Source organism: Caloenas nicobarica, chromosome 14, assembly GCF_036013445.1.
Source record: "Caloenas nicobarica isolate bCalNic1 chromosome 14, bCalNic1.hap1, whole genome shotgun sequence".
Lineage (NCBI taxonomy): Eukaryota > Metazoa > Chordata > Aves > Columbiformes > Columbidae > Caloenas > Caloenas nicobarica.
Genome location: NC_088258.1, coordinates 17,890,280 through 17,906,486, shown reverse-complemented (window position 1 = coordinate 17,906,486; position 16,207 = coordinate 17,890,280). Strand labels below are relative to the sequence as shown.

Genomic DNA, 16,207 nt, shown 5'->3' with positions numbered 1-16,207 from the left:
CAAGTCAGAAGCAAACTCCAAAGTTCCTTGAAGCATTAATGGGTGCCACTGAGGCCATCACTGACAAAGCCTCCCCAAGGACTCCTTGGAGCAGATAATTGGAGACTGTGATTACATCAGGCAAAGGCAAAGTGCAGCAGCTCTGATGCTGAGAAAACCCTTGGTTGGTTTGATGAAGGAGGATGGTCAAACCTTGAACTTCTGCCCCTACAAAGGGAGATCCTGTCCCTCACGTGTGTCTCAGGGCTCTTCCTGGGGTTGTGGGGAGTGCGATGCCAAGTGAGGGACAACAATGTGACACCTCCCAACCTCTCTTGGGGAGGCACAAGGAGCAATGAGGCCCCATGGCCATGACAATGATGAGTCTCCTCTTAGGGCTCAGTGGCAGGGACGTCAGCCATAGCCAAGGGGACAAAGACCTTGGGCCTTCCAGGGACATTCAGCCTCACCCTTGGCCATCTCCACCACAGGCCGTTCTACACTGTCCCAGGCCTGTGGCTGTTTCCCTGCCGGCTGCAGACACCCCATGCGCTTCCCCACCTTGTTCTCTCCCCAGTGTGTCCCCTCCTGTGCTGCTGTCTCTCCATCCTCCCCAGCTGTTCCTTGAAACACAAAGCCATGGCTGATCCAGACTCCTCTGGATGTCCACAGCACTATGCTCAGAATGACATTTCTTTATCCTCAGGTCCACTCTGGACCTCCAGAGCTGCAGTTTTTTATGGCTTTCCTTTCTCATGCTGTTTCCCACCACCAAAAAGAGTGTCAGCATCTTGGAAAGTGATTTTCAAGATTTCCCGAGCTACTATTATTCTTCCCTGCCATGGTTTTACCCCAGCCAGCAACTAAGACCATGATAGTTGGTCACATACTTCCTCCACCCCGCCAAAGGGGGACAGGGGAGAGAAGTGAAAGGGAAGGGACAAACTCGTGGGTTGAGAAAAAACAGTTTAATAAGACAACAATGTAATAGTAAAATACTACTAATACTAACGTACAAATACTAGAGCGTCTTTCTTATGAGAGGGGACTGAGAGAGCTGGGTCTGTTCAGCCTGGAGAAGGATGAGAGGTGATCTCATCAATGTTTATAAATATCTTAAGGATGGATGTCAAGAGCATGGGACCAGACTCATTTCAGTGATGCCCAACGATAGGATGACAGGCAACAGGCACTGAAGCACAGGAGGTTCCATCTGAATATGAGGAAACATTTCTCTACTTTGAGGGTGACAGACACTGGAACAGGCTGCCCAGAGAGGTTCTGGAGTCTCCTCCTCTGGAGACATTCAAACCCACTTGGACACTTCCTGTGAAATCCACTCTAGATGATCCTACTTTAGCAGGTGGGTTGGATTAGATGATCTCCAGAGGTCCCTTCCAACTGCAACCATTCTGTGATTCTGAGTATAAACCCACAGTGAGATGCCCCAATTTACTCAGCTGGATGCCCTCCCTTGGCAGGACTAAAGGAGATCCATTCCTGACCCTCCCTGGGTGTCCTGACCAATGATGGGACAATGAAACGGTGATTTCTGGACCTAACTCTAGTTTTGACAGGTGAAATGCCATAGCTGGAAAGAAGTGGAATGCCTTCTTTGCCTCAGTCTTTTACAGTCAGACCAGTTGTGCTCCAGGTACACATCCCTCTGAGCCAGAAGACAGGGACAGGGAGCAGAATGTAGTCCAATAATCCGAGGGGAAATGGTTGGTGACCTGTTACACCACTTAGACACACACAAGCCTATGGGGGCAGATGGGATCCATCCAAGGCTGCTGAGGGAGCTTGCAGACGTGATCACTAAGCCACTTTCAATTCTGTATCAGCAACTCTGGCTAACCGAGGAGGTCCCAGTCGACTGGAAGTTGGCGAATGTGATGCCCGTCTACAAGAAGGGTCAGAAGGAGGATCCAGGGAATTACAGGCCTGTCAATCTGACCTCGGTGCCAGGGAAGTTCAGGGAACAGATCATCCTGAGTGACATCACATGGCACACACAGGACAACCAAGCAATCAGGCCCAGTCAGCATGGGTTTATGAAAGGCAGGTCCTGCTTGACCAGCCTGATCTCCTGTGACAAAGTGACCTGCTTACTTGATGAGGGAGAGGCTGAGGATGCTATGTACTTAGACTTCAGTAAAGCCTTTGACACCGTATCCCACAGCATCTCCTGGAAAAGCTGCAGCGCATGGCCTGGATGGGTGTATCTGCAATAGATAAAAAACTGGTTGGAGGGCCGGGCCCAAAGAGTTGTGGTGAACGGAGCCAAATCCAGTTGGTGGCCGGTCGCGAGTGGTGTCCCCAGGGCTCAATATTGGGGCCAGTTCTGTTTAATCTCTTTATCAATGATCTGGATGAGGGGATTGAGTGCACCCTCAGTATGTTTGCAGATGACACCATGCTGGGTGTGAGTGTTGATCTGCTGGACGGTAGGAAGGCTCTAAAAAGGGATCTGGACTGGCTGGATGGTTGGGCTGAGGCCAGTTGTCTGAGGTTCAACAAGGCCAATCGCAGGGTCCTGCACTTGGGTCACAACAACCCCAGGCAGCGCTACAGGCTCGGGGAAGAGCAGCTGGAAAGCTGCCCAGCAGAAAAGGACCTGGGGGTGTTGATTGACAGCAGCTGAATATGAGCCAGGGTGTGTCCAGGTGGAAAAAAGGCCACCAGCATCCTGGCTTGTATCAGGAATAGTGTGGGCAGCAGGACCAGGGCAGTGATCGTCCCCTGTACTGGCACCGGTGAGGCCACACCTTGAGTCCTGGGGTCAGTTTTGGGCCCCTCACTATAGAAAAGACCTTGAGGTGCTGGAGTGAGCTCAGAGAAGGGCAATGGAGCTGATGAAGACTCTGGAGCATAAGTGTGATGGGAGCGGCTGAGGGACCTGGGGCTGTTCAGCCTGGAGAACAGGAGGCTGAGGGGAGACCTTCTGATCTCTGAACTGCCTGAAAGGAGGCTGGAGCATGGAGGGCATTGGTCTCTTCTCCCCGGTAGCAAGTGATAGGACAAGAGGAAAAGGCCTCAAGTTGCACCAGGGGAGGTTTAGATTGGATATTAGGAAAAAAATTATTCACAAAAAGGGTTGTCGGGCATTGGAAGAGGCTGCCCAGGGAAGTGAGGGAGTCACCATCTCTGGAGGGGTTTAACAGACATACAGATGAGGCTCTTAGGGATATGGGTTAGTGCCAGAGTTAGGTTATGGTTGGAATTGATGATCTTGAGGGTCTCTTCCAACCAAAATGATTCTATGAATCTGTGATGGCAGATTTCAACTTTTCATTGCAACAGCTCAGCCTTGCAGCAGCTGTGACCTCCTAGAGGAGATCCCCTGGAGCCGTTCCCATCAGTTCTCGCCGGCTCTTCACACTGCCAGGTTGCCAAGGGACCAATCTCGAGCACGATGGGAGTTCATGTGTACGGCAGCAGAGCACCGGGGGTTTGTGATCATCACTGGGTATTCCCCAAGGCTTTTAAATTCTGCAGGAATGTAAAGGATTTGGAAACGCCATGGCCCTTCTATTGCAAGTTGGTGGAGGTGTGGGCAGCCATTTTTCTCTTTGTGTGTTTTTGTGGCCACTGGATGTGAAATCCTGATCCTAAGTAGCTCAGAGCAGATGCCTGAAAGAAGGCATCTGTTTTTCTGCCAGAAATATGTTTCAGGAATTGCTCTGAGGATTCTTCTCCTCCACCTTCATCTCCACTGCCAGCTCTCCACAGTGACAATCAAGCAAAGTGAATTCAACCCGCAAGGACTAGGAGCAGAGATGAGGCTTATCTCAGAGCAGGAGGGAGATTCCCATGAGAGCTGATGAGCGCTACATCAGCAAAACTGAAACTGTTAGAAAACAAGGGACAGCGGTGGAGGCAGAGCCTCCCCTGTCCTGCTGGAATGGCAGGAGAATCCTGTGGCCCTGCCAGCGGGCACGTGCACTCTTGGGTTCTGCTCCTATTGCAGCCAAGGATGTGCAAAGAAAGGATCCTGCAGGCTTTGCAGCTCTTCTGCCATGAGGAGAGCAGAGCAGCTTCAGCTGACGTTACAAAAAGGCGGAGAAGCAGAGCTCACCATGGCGAGATTGGCACTATAGTGATTCTGCTGACTCTTCCACCTCATGGAATCGCACGGGCTGGCAGCTGTGTGCACCGTGCTGGGGCCCAGCACCCTGGACAACATGTAGGTGCTTGGACCTGCAAGAGGAATGGGAAGAGAAGAAACCTCTGCGGCAGAGACAGGCACCCTGCAAAGGCTGCTGTGGCAGCTGCACGTCCCCCTGAGATCTGGAGCCTTCACTGAGGCAGTTGATGGCTCTTTAGCACCTTTCATGCCCCACTGTGCCTGTCCCCACATACACACCAGAGCAGTACCAAGGTGCTGTCAGTCACATCCTCCCCTACCCCATCTGACCAGACTATAAAACGGGGTTCCCACAGAAGACCCCTTTGAGTCGTCTTCTCGGAGGTGCGGGTCTGTGAATTGGAGCCCTTTCCTTAGACTGGGACGCCGTCTAAGGAGACTTCCCGGGATTGAGAGCGCCTCAGCTCCTCGTTTGGTGAGTGGTTATTTACTGGATAGATCCTTGAATGAGTCCTTGTCTAACCAGGCAAGTGTGAGCCCTCGCCTAACCCAGGCGAGTGATTATTTCTTGTGGGTTCCCTGGACTCAGAGGCCTCTGGTTTTGTTTCTTGTGACTGAATGCATGCATGTTGTGCATCCTCGTTATTCTTATGTTGTTGTACCACAATAATCCCCTCAACTGATATCTGAACCTGTATTTTATGTTGTTGCAGTGCTAACTAATTGTATAAACCCTGTTTCTAGTCGGTATATTTGCTACACTTTTCCGGCCAGAATAAAGTCTGGTTTGAACTTGTTGTTCACCTAAAACTGACTTTGAGGTGCCTCCGTGACATCTGCTCAGAGGAGCAGGAAGGATGTCTGCCCCCTTTCCCAATCCTTCCACCTTCTGCCACGCTGGGGCACTGTTGGCAGCTCCGAAACTGAGCTGTCAGTGCTTCTGTGGGATGAGATGAGTTTGTGCTGGAACTGCAAGAACCAGGAAGAAAAAATCCCCGAGGGGTTCACTGGAACTCCACAGCTCTGGTAAAACCATCCGCCCGCTGTACCCCTATGTCCTCAGAGCCAGCAGCACAGCTTGGGTGGGGGAAAGGCACAGATCAGACCTTGGGGCTGAGAGATGAGCACAAGCACCTGCCAAGGCAGCTGCAGCCAACCAGGAGCACTCCCCACTGGCTTCTACTGCACATGAAGGAAGCTTGTCAGGAAACAGCTGTGTCCTGCAGTGGAGGCTTTGAACTGGCCCTGGTTAACAAGCTGAGCAGCAGATTGTCAGTAGAGGATGCTTGAGCTGCAAGGGTGTGGTGGTATTCTGACATCGAGCCTGTGAGAAACCACAAGAGTCAATGGCGGGGGAAGAAGCGTTGGTGGAAAAACAAGAAGCAAGGACTGTACTGACTGATACATTAAGGCCAGAGGGATTGATACAGGACTGATACATCAAGGACAGGGGGTAACTTGTAACATCAAAAAATGCTTTTCTGGTAGCAACTTTGGTAGGAACACAAAATATATCGCTTATGTAATGCCTAACTTAGCAAATCAGCAATGCTTGAGCAAGCATCCTATCAAGTATAAATACAAGTCTGAATTTGTAACAAATGTCTCTCCCTGCACCTTATCGAGAGTCCGTGCCTCACATGCTACGCAAGGGTAGGCGTCTCCCCGCAGTCACTTACCTGGAGGGAGGTCGGTTTTGATGCCCCTGTGCCGGAAGGACATGGACTGCCCAGGAGGGCACTTAAGGACGTGTCTGTTGGACTTCTCAGGGCAGTAATCGCCTAGGGCAGAGGACAACAGCACAAAAGCAGTGAAGATGTGGCCATTTTTCTCAAGCCAAGGAGGCAATTTCAACAAGAGCTTCTCTCCTTAACCGCTGCAGAAGTGCCAGCTGCTGGAAAACATCTACAGCTCATTGAAGGGGTGAGCTGAGCCTTTTGTACCCATCTCTCTTTTGCACCCATCTAACTTTTGTGCCACTATTGCAGGGAAATGTGAAAATATCCTAGTCTTATCTGAACAAACAGTTGGAGAAATGTTACTCACTTGGTCCAAGCATGATCTCGAAGTTTATCTCGGGAAGTCCACCCATGGGAGAGGCTGGAGCCACGTACTCCCCATTCCTGGCCATGGAGGCTCCACACAATATCAAGGACCTGGCGAGCAGCTGCCTTCTGCAGGAGGTTCTGCCCCTTGACAGGGGTAAGTGGGGGCTTTGGGAGGTTGTGGTTCAGGTAACCTATGAAGAACAGCACATGAAAGGCGACCTGCAGGCAACCCCATTTCAAAGCTCCTTTGAAGCTGCAGGAGACTGAGCTGCCGAGCTCACAAAATTCCCATCCTTTTTCCTCCAAGAGTAGTAAAGGTGAGCTGTACTGTGCCTTGTAGTAACAAACAGTAAATCTCTAAGCATAAATGCTTCTGCAACTGCATTGCTAAATAATCTTAAAGAGAAACTGGACCGCCTGACAGTCTGGCTCCAGTGATAATCATAGAGAAATAAAAATTAAACAACAAACAAACAAACCTCACATGTACTGGGTTTGCGTGGGAAGGTTTTAGGAGCAGGGGGCTTCTCTGAGAAGGGGGAAAAAGGGAAACAGGTTTGTAGCTGATTTTACCACGAGTGAGCTCAACATACCACTCTGATCCTTGTTTTACCTGTTGTTCCTTGGACTGAGTATTTGGGTCCAGGGCTGGTGAACTGGGCCACGATGGGGCCCCATGGGCCATGAGGTCTCCAAGTCCCCACCCGGGCTCCGTCCATGCTGCGAGATGCTGATAAAGCCTGAGGAAAGAGCAGAAGAGTGTCCTGCTACTTTGATCTGTGCCTTAGGAGTTTTCAATCACTGTTCAAATGATTGTGCCATACAGTAATAGAGTGAACTTGCCATCGAACTTGGTTAAGTTGCACTTTTACAACATCATATTAAAAGCACTTTCGCTAATATCTTTGACAGGGGTTCTCTAAGCCATCTCAATCACCCACTGGTGACATCTTGTTCCTGTACCGTGAGAGTCCTGTCTCACCAGAGAATACCAATGTTCTCGATAAAAGAACATTTTTTACTATGAGGTTGGCAAGACCCTGGAACAGGTTGCCCAGAGCAGTTGTGGATTCCTCATCAGTGGATTTGTTCACGGCCTGGGGATGCAAATCCCCTCAGGCACAATGGAGCTCATCCCTGATGCTGAACTAGGGCAGGGAAGGAGGAGTCTCAGGACTCCACCTGTCTCAGCCGTGGCCGTCGAAAGGGATGAGGACGACAATGTCTGCATCTGCTTCGTCTCTGCGGCACAGAGCGTGGCGAGCAGTGAGGGCAGCCAGAGATCTGGCAAGAGAGGTTGTGGTGTCAGCGGCCAGGGGACCCTGGGGACAGCCTGAGACCGTCATGGAAATGCACTATGACATCGGGAGGCTGTGCTATTGCATCACCTGGCTGATCCAGGGCTGGGGATGTCCAGCCTGCAGGGCCAGACCTTCCTGAGGTCTGCTTTCCTGCCTCAATGCGTATTTTCAGGGTGCACATGAGACAGATTTGAAACGTCAGCAGAGAGCGGGGGAGCTTTCCAAAGCACCCGGTATTTACACTGCCCTTGAACTCTGTGACGGTATTGACAAGTGACACAGCGGTCACAGAGCTCCGCTGGGGAGCAGAGGCTTTGCTTGCTGAGGCAAACCAACACTTCCAGATTCACTGCTCTAAGACTGTTAGAGGCGATTTGGGCTTCAATACCAGAACAAAAGCATTTCCATCACAGAACCCCAGCCACCACCTCTGTGATCGTCTTGTCAGGGACCCACAAAAAACCGTGTTGCAAAACACGTGACGGCTATAAAAAGTGTCCTGTCCTCCCCAAATCATTCTTTCCCTCATACCCACTGGCTTTGCAGCAGGCACTGGAAGCAGCGCAGGGTCAGAGAGGCTGGGAAAGAGCTTTGCAAGGCAGAGTGCCCCGGAGCACGTCACTGGGCCTCACCCATTCCCTCCCTGCTCTTCTGCATGTCCGAGCATAGACCAAGAAAATATTAAATTAAATTTCATATGAACAGGATATTTAAACCTGAAGGCTCACTGATTCAAGTGACAGACCTGGGGGATTGCTCTGAGGCTCCCAGATGAGATCTGGCTGGGAAGTTGGGTGGCCCTTTGCTCCAGGCACAGCTGTAATCAAGCACATTTCCATTAGATCTTGTCATCTACTTCTTTCTCAGTGACCTGCAGTGACTGGAGGGGGTGTCAGGTAATGACAGGGCACCCAGACGTGGGTGGAGATTCCCAAAGCTGCAGAGGAGCTGGGGTGACCTGTTTGCTGGCACCTGGCAGCTCTCAAAATACTGTTTCCAGGCCATGTGCAACACCCTTCAAGGACAATCATATGACCCCTCAGGGATATCTGACTTGGAGATCTCTACTGTGCACAAAAGAAGCCCACACGAAAGCACTGGAGGAAAAAAATGATCATTCCCACATCTCATGGAGAAGAACCCGCTGGCAGTGAGAGGCTGCACCAGCGCTGCCCCCTCTGTTCCCCAGGCTGTGTCCCATGAGGACCTGGGTTGCCCCAAGGAGAGCACTGCAGGGCAAGAGCAGGAGTGCTCCTGTTTTCCTAAGCAGACATCTCCCAAGGACAGACATCCCCGGGGCTGAAAGGCAGGATCCAGCTGGGAAGCGTCAGAGCCACAGCCCCGAGCATGGCTGTGACCAGCCTGGGGATGAAGTGCTCCCACAGGCTCTTGCCTGGCCTGCGGTGCCGCTCCAGCCCCAACATGCAGGCTGGGGGAAGGCTGCCCCAGGGCAGGGTGGCACAGGGACAGCTCTAGGGACAGTTTGTCTCCTGGCAGCGTTGCTCCCGGCCCCACCTTTCAGCTGGAAAATGCCCCCACAGCAGCTGCAGCCCCCTGGACCTCTCTGCGGGGCATCTGCCTCCCACTGCCCACGGAGCTGCCACGGCTCACCTGGCCCAGCCCGGCCCATGTTCTCCCAGCCCTGCCCCACCACAGCCCAGCCCCACTGTCACCCCCAGCTGCTGCCAGGCCTGGGTGCTGAGCCTTGCTGCCCCCTACCTAATCCCCGTCCTTGCCACGGAGCAGCCCCGACGTCCTGGACTTGCAGGGCCACCAGGAGGAGGAAAAAGAGTAGAGTGGGGGTTACGGCCCCCTGTGCCTGGACTATAGCACTGCTGCTGCTGCCGCCAATGTTTCAGCCACTGCCACCACTGCTGCTGCTGGCACTGCCACCACTGCTGCTGCCGCCATTGCCAGCACTACTGGAGCGGTGCCACGGCACAGTGCTGCACATCAGGACGTGACACAGCACAGCTCTGTGGCCTCATAGCCCAAGGTGCAGCCCAAGATAAAACAGGCCTTCTGGGCTGCAAGCACGCATTGCCAGCTCATGTCCAATCTTTCATCTCCTGGGGCTATTCCCTGGCTTGAGAACTTATCCTCCATGCACTCCAGGATGCTCCTGGATTGCCTACAGCTCACCATGCTACTTTTCCAGCAGGTGGCAGGATGGTTGAAGTCCCCACAGGACAAGAGCCTGCAACCACAATGCCTCCTGCAGCTGGACTAAGAGGCTTCATCGATAGTCTCCCCTTGATCAGGGGGCCTGTCGTAGACACCATCCACATGGTTTCCTTTGTTGACTTGGTCTCTGATTCTTACCCACAAGAAGCTTTAAGCTGCTTGTGGCTGTTCTTCAGAGACCGGCACCAACGCTGATCTGCTGGGCAGCAGCATGGGGTGCCTCAGCCTGGTGTAGAGTCCATGCTCCAGTGCCAGCTCTGCTGGCCAAAGGTGTCGTTAGCTCCCCGACATTGCACCACAGCTACAGGACAAGGAGAACTGCTGAGCTTCTCCCCTTGCCAGCCAAAGAAACCTCCCTCCCTGACATGGAGCCCCTCTGGCTCTGCCATTCCTGCTTCCAGCCTGCTTGGCCCCTTCTCATCCTCCATGAGGAGAGCTGAGGAGCTTCAGTTGCTGTTGCAAAAAGGCAGAGAAGCAGAGCTTCCCTGGTCACAAATTACCACTGCCGAGTGGTTACAATTGGAATTTCTCCTTCACATCAGAGCAAACACGCGGCTGAGCAGAGCAGCCTGGGCTGAGCGCCAGGCCAGTGGAGGGGAGTGGAACAGAGCTGCTTTGCCCAAGGCAGAGTCCTTGTGCCCTTCTTTCCTTAGCTGTTTGGAACAGGCTTTTCCACACAGCTCAGCTGCTGCAGGGAAGGGAAACAGCCTTCAGCATCTGGATGTGCTGGTCTGGGCTCTGAACAGTTTCCCCCTTCATCCAGGCTTGAGTGGTCTCTGCCCTTTCTTTGCAAAGGAAACTTTCAGGAATCCTTTTCCAATTTGTAATTCTTCTTTTTCCCTGATCATCTGAATTCCTCCAGGTCTTAAATATATATTATATATAAACATGTTTAAGTATTTCCTTTTAAGCTCTGGAGTTTAAAATTGAAATGTGGAAGCCACAGGCACTTCAACCTCAGGTGAGATGTCTCTACCCCAGAGGTGCCTGAGGCAGCGGATGTTCTCAAATGTCTTGAGCTTGGACCCAGACTTTGCTCTTCCCTTGGTCTGTGAGTGCTGCCCTGTCCGATGGCCACCCCTGCCCTCTGGCCACCAGCAGAAGCCTATGGGCACTGAGCCCCCTCCTCCTGCTCTGGGCAGTTCTCCACGCTCGTGTCTCGGGCTCCTGCTGCCTGTGTTCCCAGGTTGTTCCTGTGTTTCCAGCTCACGCCTGTGTTTCCAGGTTGTTCCTGTGTTCCCAGGTTGTTCCTGTGTTTCCAGGTTGTGCCTGTGTTCCCAGATTGTGCCAGTGTTTTCCAAGCTTGTGCAGGGTTTGCTGGCATTAGATGTTTTCACGGGGCTGGAACAAAGGCTCTAATGCACAAATCACCAATTTCCCCTGCAGACACTTGTCTGCATCTCCCAGCATGTACTCCAAGAGAAAGGTCTAACGAATGCAAACATGCTGCCTCTTACGAGCTGGTTCAGAGCAAGAGTACTTTGGGCAGCATGTCGATTGACCCTGGTCTGACATCTGAAACATGGTGAAATGCCTAAGAACATCCTTAAACAACATAAGATTGATGCACGGTAAATGACCTTACAACCTGTGAGACTGTAAAGCAGGTATGTTTATTTCGGCGCTGGACACACGGGGAAATAATTTTCACCAAAGACGTGTGCAAATTTCCAGTAGCTGTGAGCTTAGTTAAATACCATAAACTGTTACATATTCATGAAAGTTCTAGGAACACCTATACATATTCATAACCTCTCCCCGAGAAGGCGGTTCTTATTATAATGAGTTCCGGGAAATCATTTCCATAGTCTCCACCTTTGGCCCCTCCTGGTTGCGCCTGCGCAGTGATCGTGGATCGGGGTCATCTTCTCTGTACACGTTCACCTCTGGCCTGGTGTGATGAGTTGGCTGGGACTCAGACTGCTGAGTTGGTTAGAACTGGCGTATCTCCTGCCCTGTGTCCAAGTTTTGGTTATCTAATCCACCCAAGGATGCACCAAGGATGCATCCAAGATTTTGTTCCCCTGCAAGGCCTGTAAAGTCATCAATAAACTTTTGTTTCTCTTACACAAGGCTAAGCAAAGCTAGGCAATTGTGATGTGGGTTAAGGGTTCTAAGCGTTGTGGGTTAAGGGTTTGCTCCCTAAGCATTAGCTCCTTAAGTGTTAGTTCTTTAAGTATTGATTAGTCAAGTGTTAACTAGTTAATTCCTTGTATCAGCCCCCCCTTTTCTAAGAGGTTAGTAAATTCTTTTACTAATATGATGATTCTTTATCTATGTTTTCTCTGACTACAGGTAAGAAGGGTACTTCTACCTGAGAAAACCCATCTCTATCCTTCAAAGAACAAACAGATTTTAATGTTAATGCAAAAGTCAGGCTCCCAGTGTTTGCCTGCCATGCTGCTAAGCTCTTTTGGGGCAGCTGGCGATCATATGGCTAGTGCTCCGGCAGAAACGGCATCTTTTGGGCTGTGTCGGGAGCTTGCATTCTTTGGCGTGGTGACCCCGCTCACTGCAGTTGTAGCATTTGTCTCTTCTTTTGGGTTTCTTCTTGCCGACGTACTAAGTGCCACCTGAGCCGGTCACCCATAAGGACCAGAAGGACCAAAAGGACCAAAAGGTCACCCAGAAGGTCCAGAAGGACCAAAACATGTCAAGGTGGATGTAACCTAATTTCTTTGATAGAATTTCAGAAATATTTTGGTTAATCACCACAAACTTAAAACTCTCTCCTGCAGAAGTGGGCAATGTAACATATATACTCTGATTGGTTTGATTCCAAAGCACCAATTTAAAGTGTCCCCCCATGGTTTTATTCAGATTTTGCCTGTGCCGATTTTCATCCCACCCACGTGCTAAGGCTATGACCGTAAGAAATACAATTTTCCAGGTTGCACCTGGGTTACCCTGCATGGTGCTTTGCAGGCTTTCTTCACTTCAGAATGATGGATCCAGGCATTCTGTTCTTTAATCTTGATAGCAGTGAAAGATGTCAGGAGGACTTGAAATGGACCTTCCTATTGTGGTTCCAAAGTCTTTTCTGCAAGAGACTTCACATACACATAATCTCCCAGCTGGATGTTATGTATTGGCCCATCCAAACTTCTGCTCCGAGTTCCAAACACATTTCCCAATTTTGTTAAGTTGTTTACCCAATGTCACCACGTAAGAAGTCATAACTTCATCCCCTATTTGTGTAGACATCCACTTCTATACATTATAGGGTCTCCCATACAGGATTTCAAAAGGACCTAACCCTTCCTTTGCTCTTGGCCTTGTTCGTATACGCAAGAGGGCCAAAGGCGAAGATTGAGGCCAAGCTAAGTTCACCTCCTGCCTCAGTTTTACAATTTGTTGTTTAATTAGATGATTCATTTTTCTACCTGGCCACTGGATTGAGGACAGTAAGGGGTATGTAGCTGCCAGTCTATTTCCAAGTGATGACTGACTTGCTGTATAACTTTTGAAATAAAATATGGCCCTCTATCAGAGAATATGACAGCTGGAACTCCAAATCTTCGTATTATTTCTTGTGCTAATGTTCTAGTTACCTCCTGCTGTTCTGGTTGGGAATGCTTCTGGCCAACCTGAAAAAGTATCAATCAGTACCAACAAATATCGGTACCCCCCTTTTCTTGAGAGTTCCGAAAAATCAATTTGCCATTGTTGCCCAGGTCCTTTTCCTTTCCCAATTTGACCTATTTCTGGCTTGGGTGCATTCTTGGGATTAGTCCGGAGGCAAAGATCACATTGCTGTGTCTTATGGTAGTATACAAATTTCTAGCTATTATTTTCTGATCAAATGTTTATATAGTGCTTCTGCTCCCCAATGTCCCTTTCTGTGCTCTTCCCTTACTAAAGACCAAACTAAATAGGAGAGAACAATAAGTTTTCCTTGTGGGGTGTGAGCCCACCCTTCCTTATCATATGATCCTTCTAAATCTATAAGAAGTTTCCGGTCTTCCTTAGTATACTCTGGCTTACCTTCCAAAGAGACCTGCCCATCGGGGACTAGGGCACTTTCTATTTTTACCTTTTGCTTAGCCGCCAATTTTGCCTCTCTGTCCACCAACTCGTTTGCTTTTTCCAATTCTGAGCTCACTTTCTGGTGTGCCTTGATATGCATGATTGCCACCTTCTTAGGAAGTTGCTGCTTCTGATGATTTCAGTATCTCGTTTGCATGTTTGATATGTTTGCCTTGAGAGTTCAAGAGTCGTCTTTCTTTCCAAATTGCTCCGTGCGCATGTACAACCCTAAAAGCATACTTAGAGTCCATATAAAAGTTCACAATTTTACCTTGAGCCCTAAAAGCATACTTAGAGTCTATATAAAAGTTCACAGTTTTACCTTGAGCTAGTTCCAGATCACAAGCAAGGGTGATTATTTCTGCCTTTTGTGCGGAAGTACTTCTAGGCAGAGGTCCAGATTCCATCACTTCGTGGCTAGTCGTTATAGCATAACCAGCATGCCTTTCACTGCTCAGGATATAGCTGCTTCAGTCCGTAAAGCAGTCCTCAGTGTTTTCCATAGAATTGTCCTTTAGATCGGGTCAGCTGGAGTATGTTGCTTCAATGGTCTCCAGGCAATCGTGATGAACTGGTTCTCCGATGTTACCACTGAGGAAAGAAGCTGGGTTGACAATGTTAGTGACGATGATTTCTACCTCATTCTGTTCCACCATTATAGCCTGATATTTAAGAAATCTTTGTGGGGAAAACCAATGTCCCCCTTTTGCTTCCAAAACTGTAGACACCGTGTGGGATACTAGCACAGTCATTTTCTGACCCATGGTAAATTTCCGGGCCTCCTGTATGTTCAGTACCACCGCTGCAACTGCCCGTAGGCATCCAGGCCACTTCTCGTCGGTACAGGCGAAGATTCTGTGCCAGTATACCCAAGGCTATTCCCTGCTCCTCGTGAGAGAATAGAAAAAATGGTTTATTCACATCTGGGAGTCCTAAAGCAGGGGCTGACATCAAAGCCTTACCAAGGTCTTCAAAGGCTTGTGTAGCTTCTTTATTCCATTGTAGGTGTTTCTGTTCTGTGAGGTCCAGGTTATGCACATCTCCTTTATTCTGGTAGTGATCAAAATATTATCCACGTATTGTAGCATCTGTCCTTCATCAGACGGGGCTTCTCAAGATTCAAGATCTTTAGCAAGTTGATTTCCAAATATTGTCAGGCTGTTCTTAAATCCTTGTGGCAACACCATCCATGTGAGCTGGGTTTTACGTAAATATTGTCTGGCTGGCTTCATGGAGAGGGAGGCAAAAAAAAGGCATCTTTTAAATCTAAAACAGTAAACCAAATCAGGGTTAATACAGTCAGAATGGTGCATGGGTTTGCTACCACTGGGTAGAGATCCTCTGTTATTTTGTTTATAACCAGATTTGCAGGAATTCTCTATCACCAGCTGAATTCTCTCCCTTTTCAAAGGGTGTTGTTTTATCCTTACTGGTTTTTGTCCTTCTTTGATTTTTACCTCGACAGGTGGAGCAATTTTGGCCCTTCCAGGTACATCAGTAGCCCATACCCCAGGATACACTTGGTTCACGACTTCTCCATTAATCTTGCCCTCTGTGGGAATAGTTGCTAAAAGCAAGCTCATTATTTGCACATATTGCTGATCATTTACGTCCAGAGTAATTTCTCCTTTTTCAAATCTGCACCCATTTGTTCCAACAGATTTCTCCCCAAAAGAGGTTTCGGGGAATTGGGCATATATAAAAATTTATGAATGCCCACTTGTTTATCCAATTTGTATTTCAGAGGTTCACAAAATATGCTTTTTCACTTTGGTCAGTGACTCCCTTTACCTACTATGTAATTGTTACTTATTGGCAATCTACCAAAAATTCCACTTGTTTTTGTTCTTTCCCTAGCTTCATTATAACTAATGGATCCGCTAGGTTCCCCAGGTTCCCGTCCCATCAGTCCTTTTGAAAACTTGCTACTGTCCGATTCTCTCTCTGCCTACTTCCTCTGTACCTTCTCCGACATTCGTTTTCCCACTCTATGTTGATCTCTCTCTAAAGGCTTTCAAAGCCTTCCAACCTCTTTAGTTCCCTACTGTTACCCTTTCGACAATCTTACTCTTCTCTGTTACTAAATATTCTCCAAGCTTCATCTAACAACATTTCCAAATTTCTACTTTCTGTTGCTCTCAGTTTTGGTAACTTCATCTGCTGACTGACCTGTAAATAATGACACTAACTGCTGTATCCCTACTTCTGAACCCGCGTCAAGAGGTGTATGTTTTCTCATGGTATCTCGCAACTTATTTAGGAGTTCTGTGGGGGTTTCTTTTGGCCCTTGCCTGATACTGTACAAGGCTGACCAATTAATCGTTTGCAGGATGGCTTGTTCCATCCCTTTCACAAACCAGTCTCTATATTGGTTTAATAATCCCATGTGCGGTCCCCTATTTGGATCCCAATGGGGATCCTGTAAAGGGAAGTAGTTTTTCACATCTCTTCCTGCATCACCGGTTTGGTTAATAGCCAAATCTTGGGTTGTTTTCAATATTAGCTGTTTTTCAGTTTATGTCATACGTTCTAATAACAATTGTATGTCATTCCAATTGGGGTTATGTTGTTCGATCAAAAAC

At 49.1% G+C, this 16,207-nt stretch overlaps 1 protein-coding gene across 1 annotated transcript in view; it reads left to right on the top strand.

The window, feature by feature from the left end:
* The first annotated feature begins 7,238 nt into the window (after positions 1-7,238).
* Positions 7,239-16,207, top strand: part of LOC135994166 (ral guanine nucleotide dissociation stimulator-like 1) — a 30,290-nt gene continuing 21,321 nt past the window's right edge. Inside the window, 1 exon segment of the mRNA XM_065644501.1 lies at positions 7,239-7,380. Coding sequence (XP_065500573.1) covers positions 7,239-7,380 — 142 coding nt within the window.